The 12870-nt window shown below is 36.9% G+C and overlaps 2 protein-coding genes across 7 annotated transcripts; both read left to right on the top strand.

Moving 5' to 3' along the window:
- The first annotated feature begins 1107 nt into the window (after nucleotides 1–1107).
- Nucleotides 1108–3179, top strand: LOC148089600 (uncharacterized). Its single transcript, XM_087808505.1, has 5 exons — nucleotides 1108–1195; nucleotides 1330–1623; nucleotides 1699–1758; nucleotides 1816–1914; nucleotides 2772–3179. Exons 1-5 carry the CDS (start codon nucleotides 1117–1119, stop codon nucleotides 2960–2962), a joined length of 723 nt encoding a protein of 240 aa, XP_087664631.1. The 5' UTR covers nucleotides 1108–1116; the 3' UTR covers nucleotides 2963–3179.
- A 1857-nt stretch (nucleotides 3180–5036) lies between these two features.
- LOC148089599 (uncharacterized) lies at nucleotides 5037–11554 on the top strand. 6 transcript variants are annotated; one of them, XM_087784596.1, is made up of 11 exons: nucleotides 5037–5118; nucleotides 5173–5223; nucleotides 5284–5598; nucleotides 5973–6047; nucleotides 6129–6233; nucleotides 8880–8987; nucleotides 9716–9823; nucleotides 10552–10659; nucleotides 11057–11137; nucleotides 11201–11232; nucleotides 11288–11554. In XM_087784596.1, the coding sequence occupies exons 1-11, from the start codon at nucleotides 5085–5087 to the stop codon at nucleotides 11429–11431; spliced, it is 1161 nt and encodes a 386-aa protein (XP_087640722.1). In that variant the 5' UTR covers nucleotides 5037–5084; the 3' UTR covers nucleotides 11432–11554. The 6 variants fall into 6 exon arrangements, with proteins under 6 accessions (XP_087640722.1, XP_087640705.1, XP_087640714.1 ...); XM_087784579.1 differs by having other exon boundaries at nucleotides 6126–6233; nucleotides 8883–8987; XM_087784588.1 differs by having other exon boundaries at nucleotides 6126–6233; nucleotides 9719–9823.
- Nucleotides 11555–12870: the final 1316 nt, after the last annotated feature.

Below are 12870 nucleotides of genomic sequence, written 5' to 3'. Positions count from 1 at the left end.
CTAGAGGCAAATACTCGACAATACTACACATATATCCTTGTTACTACACTATCACAACATCAGAGTCAAGTACTCGACAATACTACACATATATCCTTGTTACTACACTATCACAACATCAGAGTCAAGTACTGAACAATACTACACATATATCCTTGTTACTACAACATCACAACACCAGAGTCAAGTACTCGACAATACTTCACATATATGCTTGTTACTACACTATCACAACACCAGAGGCAATTACTGAACAATACTGCACATATATCCTTGTTACTACACTCTCACAACACCAGAGTCAAGTACTGAACAATACTACACGTATATGATTGTTACTAAACTATCACAACACCAGAGGCAAGTACTGAACAATACTACACATATATCCTTTTTACTACACCATCACAACACCAGAGTCAAGTACTCGACAATACTACACATAAATGCTTGTTACTACACTATCACAACACCAGAGTCAAGTACTCGACAATATATCCTTGCTACTACACTCTCACAACACCAGAGTCAAGTACTCGACAATACTTCACATATATCCTTGTTACTACACTATTACAACCCTAGAGGCAAGTACTCGACAATACTATCACAACACCAGAGTCAAGTACTGAACAATACTACAAATATATCCTTGTTACTACACCATCACAACACCAGAGTCAAGTACTCAACAATACTACACATATATCCTTGTTACTACACTATCACAACATCAGAGTCAAGTACTCGACAATACTACACATTTATCCTTGTTACTACACCATCGCAACACCAGAGTCAAGTACTCGACAATACTACACATATATACTTGTTAAGATGATTTACCAAAAGTAAATTGCATGTACAAGAACCTTACATTTAATTTTTATACAGCAAAAACTCAAATTTACTGTAGTTAATTTTTTTATTTATTTTTAAATGAACTGAACTTTATTGGCAAGTTTGTTACCTGGTATTTTCTCTGTATTCGTCTCCTTATTATATCTTACATTTGTTTGTTTGATCTGTTACTGAGAGTCAAGATGAGGGCAGGGGAACTGTTCTGAAAGCAGATGTAGTCAGAGGAAGTTCATCACAGAAGAGGAACCCAAAGACATGGCAATGATTACGAGAAAGTCAGTATTCGGAGGAAGAATGAAGATCTCTCTGTTGATTCTCACTTGTTTTCTGTTAGGTAAGTCAGAAATATCTAGTTTGTTTATGCAACTTTGTCATATATGTGAACGGTTTGGACCTTTCAGTCATGGTGCTCATTTAATATGACGTCGATTTGAAAGGACTTCCTTTGTCATTTTGTTTGTCCTGCAGGGTTGTTGAACGCAGACGCTCTGACAAAGATGGAGGGAGAATCTATCCTTATTAAATGTTCTCACTCAAATGCTCAGGGAAACAGGAAGTATTTCTGCAGAGACCCTTGTGCAAACAAAGACATCCTAGTGTCCAGTGATAAGAAGAGTGTTAGGTTTAGCATCAATGATACAGGGAATGTTTTTTATGTGACCATTTCCGAACTGGTTGAGGCCGACACTGGGACTTACTGGTGTGGGGTAGATAGAGTTGGTGTGGATACATACAACAGAGTCGACCTGGAGGTTCTTAAAAGTGAGTAAACAGTTGTTGGACTCTGACAACTCTTCAACCGAAGTAACTTTGAATTGTTTTCCCATCTTTCATTAGATGAGGACGAGCAGGGGAAGATAACTGATGTACCATCTGAGACAAGTCCATCTTCCTCAAGTACGTATTTATCCGTCCAACTGCCAGCCGTAGATTTACCAGGCATGTTTTTTCCAGAAACCGTGGTGTACATCGGAGCAGGGCTCGGGACTTGCTTCGTGGTCCTGATTTTTTGCATCTTTTTCTTCCACCTGCAACGAAGGAGAGCATCTTCTGGTAAGAACACACTCCAGACAAGTCATCTGTTCGAACCCTCTCATTCCCAAATGTACCTCTTACTCCGCGATCCCTTGCACTCCTTCCACCCTCTTCCACTCAACCTGCCTTCATGTTCCACATAGTTACTTTGAGACCTTCTCCACGTGTGGCTCTCTTTTTGAAGACCCGCCTCTTGTGTGGTCCCTGCCTGATTCCAAACGTGATGTACTTTATTTTATTCCATTTAAATCACAGTCTTGAACAGAAGAAACTCAAATAAGTCGGAATGTATATTGAGACTAAAACCTTTATTATTATTCAATTATTTAGTAAGCGTTGCATCTCGTGCCAGATAAGAAAAAAAATCTATACGTCTATTTCTTGACAAGCCATTGAGTCTGATGTAATACCAGGAGTTTCACAATTCTGAAAAAACAGACATGTCAATAAAAAAGGAACATGAAACTCACAAGGTGGTGGAAAAAAAAGGGAAACAAAATGTTAAAATACAGTATTAAAGGAGACGTTTTTAAATAAAAATGCATTTATTTATTTTGAACTTTAATTATTTTATGCTATTTGTCTACAAATGATGCCGCTCAAGGTACTCCATAAATAGTTATAGTTTAATATAAGTTGTTTTTCTGTTTTTAAGATTAAAATAATAGTTTTGAAAAATTCTCAATACAAAAAATATTCTAGATCAATTTTCTTTTCTTATACTCTTTTATTCAAGGTCATTTTACTGAATTGGTAAAGTTGAGTGTTTTTTGCAGTGTAAATAGTAAACAAACGTACCAATGACGTTGGTAGCAGTATTTAGTCGTGTCATCAGCATAGAGTTGAAATACCATGGTAACTTTGACTCTTAACAGCTGGTTCTGACGAAAAGACCAACCGTCGCTTTCTCAACTCATCCCAAGACCAAAACGCCGTCATTTACTCGGATGTCGCTCAGAAAGACACAACGTACTCCAACATCAACACACAACCGCAAAACCATGAGCTGCCGACAGAGGACCTCACTTATTGTGTCGTCAGTCATGTGGAGAACACAAGAGGCTGATGTTCATTGAGTATCAAGAAGAGTTGATTGTCTTGGTGTGTTTAAGACTAACTCTGCTTTCCTGTTAAAAAACATAAATTGTATCTGTTGAGGATGTTGTGTATTTCATTTTTGTGCAACAATATTGCAGTGTACAGATTATTTATACATGTATATATATACATACACACACACACATTTTTAAATAAAAGTTCTCAAAAAGAAAGTTAAAAACGTCCTTTGTGTTGTTTCTTGGCTGAGGTTTTCTTCAGGCACACCCGGTTCTTCCTGACATCCATTATCTCTGTTCTTTATCTTATCTTAAACCGTTGAATTTTTATACATCTCCATATCAACATGAACATTAGTTCACTTTGAGTTTTTTATTTGGGCCAAATGTTATGGTTCTTAAGGATCTTAAGCAGGGTTTGGCTAAGAAGGATCACTAAGATACGCCTTTTCCCCACACGCATTTCTAACCGCCTTCTTACGAGAATAATATCAACTTAAAGTTTCCTAGATTTGTTAAGAAGCTCTAAAGTCCCACGATCTTCTTAGTAACTAAGAGCCTTCTTACATCCTTAAGAACGATCAAATCAGGCAAACCCGGTCCTTCCAGACATCCGTTATCTGTGTTCCTTATCTTATCTTAAACACTGACATTTTAATACTTTGCCATATCAATGTTCATCTACTTTGAATTTTTTAATTGGGCTTCGTAAAGTGACCGGGTTTCTCTGAATTGATGGCCCTTAAGGACTTAAGAAGGCTCTTAAGGAAGGTTCGACTAAGACGGAGCGCTGAGATATGGGTGTTTCCCAGTTGTGTTCTTAATTGTCATTTTAGGAGAACCTTAAGATTGAACAAAAGAAGCTTCATAAGCAGCTCTTAGTGGAATTGGACAACTTCTCATTTGATGGACCCTTTCTGAGTTCGATTCCATCATGTTTTTTGTTTTTTAGTTGTTAGGAATCCCACCTTTTTCATATGTTTTTCTTGGTTTATTAGATTGAAAACATTAAGTTAAATTGTGTGTTACCCAAAAGGAAGTCTAATTTGATATTGTTTTTTTCATTATTTGAGGCTCTATTTTATCTTAAATCCCTTTAACAAACAAAATCCAGTTCTACATGTAGTGTTGACATCCATCATCTCTGTCACTTATCTTATCTTAAACACCTTATTGTCATGAGTCTTCATGTTCCTCCTTGTGTTTCCAGTTTTATTGTGAAATCCGCTCCCTTCTGTGTCTATGCTAGTCTAACTTCCCCCTGTCTGAGTAGAAAATGTTCCCAGCAGTGTCTAGTTAGTCCCGCCCCCCAGCTGCTCCCCTGTGTTCTTAAGCCCCACTCTCAGTCACGTCCATTGTCTTGTTGTCACCGTTTCCCTGTAACCAGAGCCCTGCCGTTGAGTATTCCTGCATCCCTACCCTGTCTCCTTACCTTGTCCCGACCAAGACTCCATTCCTGCCTCTTGTGGTTTTTCGATCTGTTTCTGCCCCTTGACGCCGAGTTTGCTGAGCCCCTGCTTTTGCCTTTTGATGCCGATTCCTGGACTGTCTGACTACGCCTCGGCCTTCTCCATTGAATAAAACCAATTACCTCTGCGCCTGGGTTTCTCCGTTCCCCATCGTGACACTTATACGTCCTTAATCCAAAAATCAACATTTTATCTACTTTGATTTTGAGACAGCCATCATTTGGGCAACATAAATGAGCCCCGGTCAGTGGACTGGTACCGGTCGCTGAGGCTTTTTTTTACACGAGGAAAAAATGATTGATATAATATTTGTTGTATCGCTTATTACTGAATCTGAAAAAAGGTTGTACATTATTTCGTAACTATTGACAGGTCAAGACGTTAAAAAAAGAAATCGGTAAACTTGTGAAAATAAGTGAAACACAAACGATGTCATTTAATGTTTTTAAAGCCGAACATTAAACCGATTGAAATACTAGAGAAATTGATTGTTAGTTTGATCGTAAGTTCATCAAGTCACCGCTCACTTCCCTTTTACTTATCGTCTGCCACATTGTGAGATTGAAAAAAATAAACTTCCTTCATTGGGTTGCACAACAAATTTGGTTACACCTGCCAAAAAGAAGCTGCCCTTGAAGCAGGTGCTTTCACCGACAGATGAAAGATGTCTTTCAAGGTCACCATCTGCCTCGTCACAGGTAAAAACCTTTTTCAAATGAATGTTGTTGAGTTTTTAAAGGTTCATCTTGCAGCTTGTGTGAGGTTCTTCCTCGCGACTGAAGGCCACGTTCAGGAGGACTCATGTGAGTACAGATGTTATTTTGCTGTTCTTGGGTCTCACGAAGAAGGCTCTCGCTCGTCAGGTGAACTTCAACACGTGAGAGGCTTCGTTGGACTGAGCCTCAGCATCGCCTGCAAATACGACCCGACAGCCAGTGGCGACGTGAAGGAGTTCTGCAGAGTCGCTGGAGGCCGGTGCTCCAGCGTCATCTCGAGCCAACGTTCGGACGTCACGAGGAAGGGGAGATTTGCCCTGACCAACGACAAAAGAGCAGAGATGTACACGGTGACCATTTCTGAGCTGAGCCAGAGCGACAGTGGAACGTATCGTTGCCAAGTCTACGACGTCGACTCAAACACCACCAGATGTTTGTCACGAGTCAACCTGGCAGTGCAGAGTGAGTGTCCGTGGAAGTACGTCCGTGTTATCAGAATATTCAATGATAAAAAAAACTTTTTTTAAATCATATTATTTCTATTCAATTCTTTTTATATTGAAATGTTGAATTTCTTTTAAATGAATTCCATTTATTTTTTTTATCCACAGGTTGTAATTGTTTTTTAAATAAAATAAAAAGTTATCATACGTTAAATGTTTTCAAGATAAAAAACATTTTCACACATATATTTTAACATTGTAATTTTCCTATAATTAAAAAAAAAAAATGTTCTAAATCCAGTATTTTATTAATTATTAATACAGAACATGCTTGTGATCAAGATATCACTTAAACAAACCTCTTCTTTTTTTATTAATTGTATTTATTTTCAGTCAGTTTTTCATTAGAGGAGGAAGAGCAGGAGAACGTAACTGATGTACCATCTGAGACTAGTCCATCTTCCTCAAGTACGTATTTATCCGTCCAACTGAGAAAATTACAAACACTTTTCATTCTGTTTCACGGAGTTGATGTCAATGTTTCAGCAGCTGAACCTCCAACAAGAAAGAGGAACCGAGACTCCACTGGACCTGCAGAAGGAACTGTGGCCCCGCGTACGTCGATGCAGGAACGAACACAATATGTTGACATCAGTGAGTTTGTCATGCGTTCTTATTGTAGTGTAATGGTGTATTTTTATTTATTCATTTATTTTGTATGGACACACCGGGAAACTGAGGCTGGTGGAGAGAAACTTTTTTCTGTTAAGCAGGGGCGTTGTTAGGATCATGAGACATCGGGGGCGAACATTGATTAAGGGAGGTCCGGGGGGGTTGTCCCCTCCGGAGAAAATTGTGCACGTCAGTTAGTTAAATGCATCAATCTGGTGCAGTAGAACAGTTAAAATTAAAATGTCAGTCCTCAAATGCCTGCTGATTGGATGCAGACCATTGGGTGTGGGTGAGTACATATACAGGGTACAGGCTGTGCCAACTATTCTCCCCTTATTGTGATAAACTGTGTTTAAAAATATATATATATATATATATATATATATATATTGGCAGCTTTATCGAACAGTTTGTCTTTAATAAACATCCAAGAGACAAAAGGTACATTGGAATAGAACATTAAATGCAGTCTACATATTTGTGTTATCTCGTATATGCCTATGAAAAACAATGATTCAATTAACTGATTGATTCTCAAAGTCCTGCCTGACACTCAACATCAGTAAAACAACATGCATGTACTTTTAAAATAGAACAAATGGAAATCAGCCTGATATCATTGTTAATGGAGAAAAGATCCAGACTGCTTCACATTTTAAATATTTAGGAAATAACTGTGGACTCACAGCTCTCCTTCAAGAAACGTGTGAAGCAGGTGTGTAATAGGGTCAAATTCAATTTAAGGAATTATAGGAACATTAGGAACCAGCTCCCTCTAGATGCAGCACAACTTTACATGCAATCAATCTTTTTATACATCTCATACTGCTGATCACAAACCGGAAAAACAACACTTGCTCCACTGTGAACACTTAACTAACAAACACTCATGGTACTGGACAAAAAGCCATTAAGATATCACTTGACCACTGTACAATCATTTTAAAGTAACAACCTCATGACCTTTGACAGTTTTGTGTTTCTTGCTGTTTTTGCAAATATGAAACCTACTTGTTTGCTAAGGCTAAAGCAACAGTGCAATATGTTCTATTTTCTCTGGTGAGGAAGCAGCAGGGTGTGGCGCCTTGATTTAAGTTTGGCGAATCGGTCGATCACTGTGTCATCATTGATGCCTCCCACCAACTCTCTCTCAATTGACATCACTGCCAGATCATTGAGTCTTTCCTGGCCCATGGTGCGCCGGAGCCAAGTGTGTAGCCGGCGAAGAGCACTGACTGACCTCTCACTAGCTGCTACTTAATTTTCTTAATGTTTAATTGTAGCTTAAATTCGGCGATGCTAATCGCGGCAGCATTGTACATTGAGAATGCATTGTAAGTTAGCATTGAAGCTAGCGGGACCTACAAGCCCTGTTCACAAACACACACACACACACAGCCTTTCATCACCCTCACACTCAATGAATTCCTGCTTGTCTTTGTTTTGTGTCTGTTTTCCTTTTTTTGTTGCATAAAATCTAGGCTAGCAGTAACATGTAATAGACTAGCTTTTCATGTAACTAAACCACACAACGGTGGTTGTCATGTCTCTGCTTTTTTTCTTTTAGTTAATCAGTTGCTAAAAAAGAGAGCATCAGTCCTAGCTTATCTTGCCTTACCTGGCTTGGTTTGGTATCAGATACAGTATGGTATTTCACCGAAAATTACCATACAACTTTCACAGCTTTCCTCACTTAGAGATGGTTGCTATGCCAACGCAATGTGGATATGCTGCCCGTTCTATGGCCAGGGGAGAAACTGGAGCAATTCATCTAAATTTTCTAAAACATACATGACTGCTTTGGAAAAACGTTTGCTTTATAATCAGCGAATGTTATCGCGGGGCTATCATTTTTTAACAAAAAAATAATAATAATAAAAATATATAAATAAATAAATAAATAAATAAAATCCGAAATTGATCCGGGGCTATTCCTAAAACGTCCGGGGCTTTACCCAGGGCTAACGACGCCACTGCTGTTAAGCATCTTTAAACCTTACAAAACCTATATTTATTTTATATTTTAAACTATTAAATTCAGTAAACATTAATGGTTTTAAACAAATCATGACAAGCAAAGTGAAGTCTTTACTTAATTACGTTTTTAATTCATATTTGTTTCCTCTTAATTGATCGTATGAAACCAAATTTTAAAAAAAATAATGACAATTTTAGCCAGTTTGGATGGAATTGTTCAGCAATTTTATTAAAATGTAATCCAAATATTCTCCTTAAAACAGACAAGGCACTGATGAAACATTTTTAATCTTTATTTATTGTTCACAAGCGCCATGTTTTAAAGAGCTCTACGAGCTACAGAACATGCTTGTGATCAAGATATCACTTAAACAAACCTTTTTTTTATTTTATTGTATTTATTTTCGTCTGTATCTTTTTAAAGAAAGCTGACACAGTTGAAATAGCTGTCCATGGATTATAATTTATTGGTCTGGATCTGACGCGGGGTCCAGAGCGGCCCCTGAGAAAACCACTGCCGCCCCCTAGTGTTCGTTCTTATGCGTGTTTTCTCTCGCCGTCATCGCTGTGTTCGTGTGTGTGACCTTTTTTTAGAGAGAAAATTACAAACACTTTTCATTCTGTTTCACGGAGTTGATGTCAATGTTTCAGCAGCTGAACCTCCAACAAGAAAGAGGAACCGAGACTCCACTGGACCTGCAGAAGGAACTGTGGCCCCGCGTACGTCGATGCAGGAACGAACACAACTGGTTGACATCAGTGAGTTTGTCATGCGTTCTTATTGAAGTGTAATGGTGTATTTTTACTTATTTTAGGCTGGTGGAGAGGAACTTTTTTCTGTAAAGCATCTTTAAAAATTACAAAACCTATATTTATTTTATATTTTTAACTATTAAATGCAGTAAACATTAATGGTTTTAAACAAATCATGACAAGCAAAGTGAAGTCTTTACTTAATTACGTTTTTAATTCATATTTGTTTCCTCTTAATTGATCGTATGAAACCAAATTTTAAAAAAAAAAAATGTCAATTTTAGCCAGTTTGGATGGAATTGTTCAGCAATTTTATTAAAATGTAATCCAAATATTCTCCTTAAAACAGACAAGGCACTGATGAAACATTTTAATCTTTATTTATTGTTCACAAGCGCCATGTTTTAAAGAGCTCTACGAGCTACAGAACATGCTTGTGATCAAGATATCACTTAAACAAACCTTTTTTTTATTTAATTGTATTTATTTTCGTCTGTATCTTTTAAAAAAAAGCTGACACAGTTGAAAGAGCTGTCCATGGATTATAATTTATTGGTCTGGATCTGACGCGGGGTCCTGTGCGGCCCCTGAGAAAACCACTGCCGCCCCCTAGTGTTCGTTCTTATGCGTGTTTTCTCTCGCAGTCATCGCTGTGTTCGTGTGTGACCTTTTTTTTTAGAGAAAACTACAAACACTTTTCATTCTGTTTCACGGAGTTGATGTCAATGTTTCAGCAGCTGAACCTCCAACAAGAAAGAGGAACCGAGACTCCACTGGACCTGCAGAAGGAACTGTGGCCCCGCGTACGTCGAAGCAGGAACGAACACAACTGGTTGACATCAGTGAGTTTGTCATGCGTTCTTATTGAAGTGTAATGGTGTATTTTTACTTATTTTAGGCTGGTGGAGAGGAACTTTTTTCTGTAAAGCATCTTTAAAAATTACAAAACCTATATTTATTTTATATTTTTAACTATTAAATGCAGTAAACATTAATGGTTTTAAACAAATCATGACAAGCAAAGTGAAGTCTTTACTTAATTACGTTTTTAATTCATATTTGTTTCCTCTTAATTGATCGTATGAAACCAAATTAAAAAAAAAAGAGAGAATATTAGCCAGTTTGGATGGAATTGTTCAGCAATTTTATTAAAATGTAATCCAAATATTCTCCTTAAAACAGACAAGGCACTGATGAAACATTTTTAATCTTTATTTATTGTTCACAAGCGCCATGTTTTAAAGAGCTCTACGAGCTACAGAACATGCTTGTGATCAAGATATCACTTAAACAAACCTTTTTTTTATTTTATTGTATTTATTTTCGTCTGTATCTTTTAAAGAAAGCTGACACAGTTGAAAGAGCTGTCCATGGATTATAATTTATTGGTCTGGATCTGACGCGGGGTCCTGTGCGGCCCCTGAGAAAACCACTGCCGCCCCCTAGTGTTCGTTCTTATGCGTGTTTTCTCTCGCAGTCATCGCTGTGTTCGTGTGTGTGACCTTTTTTTTTTAGAGAAAATTACAAACACTTTTCATTCTGTTTCACGGAGTTGATGTCAATGTTTCAGCAGCTGAGCCTCCAACAAGAAAGAGGAACCGAGACTCCACTGGACCTGCAGAAGGAACTGTGGCCCCGCGTACGTCGATGCAGGAACGAACACAACTGGTTGACATCAGTGAGTTTGTCATGCGTTCTTATTGAAGTGTAATGGTGTATTTTTATTTATTTTAGGCTGGTGGAGAGGAACTGTTTTCTGTAAAGCATCTTTAAAAATTACAAAACCTATATTTATTTTATATTTTAAACTATTAAATGCAGTAAACATTAATGGTTTTAAATAAATCATGACAAGCAACGAGAAGTCTTTACTTAATTACGTTTTTAATTCATATTTGTTTCCTCTTAATTGATCGTATGAAACCAAATTTAAAAAAAAAAATTGTCAATTTTAGCCAGTTTGGATGGAATTGTTCATCAATTGAATTGAAATGTAACGCGGGGTCCGTGCGGCCCCTGAGAAAACCACTTCCGCCCCCTAGTGTTCGTTCTTATGCGGGTTTTTTCTCTCGCAGTCATCGCTGTGCCCGTGTGTGTGATCCTGGTCTTGACAACATCTGCGCTGCTGTACAAAATTAAAGTCTGCAGGAAAACAGGTCATTATTCAAACAAATGCATGACTTAACTTGATTATTTTAACATTTCACATTATGTTCAAGGACGAACAGCAGATCCTGGACTCGTTATAAAGGTTTGTTTATATTAAAAATGTAATTTCCCTGTATAAACGAACTCTAACTGTGCAGGGACGAGAAGAGCCTGGCGAGGAAACTTCTGGAATAGAATTGTTGAATGTTTATATGACGGCCAACCATCCAGATGAAAACCTCCATCAGGCTGCCGTTCACTTCCGGTCAAGCTGTGGGGATGAAGACCTTCAACGAGAGTAACCGGATGTGAATATTCCTCCGTCAGTGGAAGTTAAAACATCTCGTGCTCGGAGGTTCTCGATTGTTGCTGCATAGCGCCTCCCTGTGGCCTTGGATTGTTACTGCTTTAATAAAATGCATTTTCATGCAGTGTATTTTTATACTTGTGATAAAGTTCTACTTCCTTATCTTTTTTTTGCTTTATCATTAAAGGTAAATATTGCATCCGAAGATATAGTCTATCTCTATTATTTTTACTTTTAAGGAATGACACTCTGACAACGTCCTCTTCTCTCTGGTGTTCATTTTCAATTTAACCTACTTATGCAGGATTGAAACAATTAAAACAACTTTATTTAAACAATAAATCCACGAAAATAAGTTTTTTGTGGCAAAAATAAATAAATAATGGAACGCTATATTTTTATTTTTGCTTATTTTTATTGTTTTCCTATATTTGCTTTTGATTACTGTAAGCCTACGTTGTAATATATCAATTATTATGTTTTTTCTTAGTATTTAAAGTAAATCCACGCACTTGAAATCGTTTTGGCTTTAAATGTTCGTTGTAAATAGTATGTGCAAGTCTTATACGGGGCCAATAAGCCAAAAGAAGGATGGGAAAAAAGAGTTTCACATTCAAATAAATAAAGATATTCTTGAATAAGATTTAGCGTTCATTTAATTCATTGTATTTCATAAAAGTATTAAGAAAAAATATATATCAAAATATTTAAAATAAAATTCATATAAAAAGCGTTATTATGGATCAAAATAAACCAGGAACATTTTTATTTTAACTACATTTATTTTTTTAAGATAGAATATGAAAGCACAGAAATATATCAAAGCAATACAAATCAAAAGGAAGACAGGGGAAGAAAAAAATAGTGTTCAAACTAAGATATATGTAGAGTTGAACAATTATTACAATTGTAGCTCGTCATCAGAAACTAAATGGTCGGTTTTATACTATTATAGTAGTACTATTTGAAACTAATGCAGGACGCAATTTGCCATGGTCTGATCTAAATACAATTTGATAAGCAGCATTGGGGTATGTTTTTATTTATCATGATTATTAGTATTATTAGTATTATTATACGTTGCACTCCATCTACTAACCATTTGCATAAGTTGTTGTTTTTACCTCTGATGTTGCGCAGGGTTTTTAATCGCTTACCTTTGATCAATATTATATTTATAATACTTTCATACCTTTACACTTATATCTACGCTTATCAAAGAGTATTGTCAAATTGTCATTTGAATCCCATGTCGTTTTAATCTTGACCTTTAAAGTATATACTTTATTGAGTATTGTTTTGATTGTTTAAGCGCTTTGTGACCCTGGTCTGGAAAAGCGCTATACAAATAACAATTACTTACTTACTTACTGTATGTGTTACACAATATCTGGTCAGAACTGATCAACTACCTTTTGATTGATCAGGGTCGGG

This window comes from Callionymus lyra, chromosome 1 (genome assembly GCF_982586985.1).
Source record: "Callionymus lyra chromosome 1, fCalLyr1.hap1.1, whole genome shotgun sequence".
Lineage (NCBI taxonomy): Eukaryota > Metazoa > Chordata > Actinopteri > Syngnathiformes > Callionymidae > Callionymus > Callionymus lyra.
Note: the sequence above shows the minus strand (reverse complement) of the source record. Positions and strands in the feature narration are given on the sequence as shown.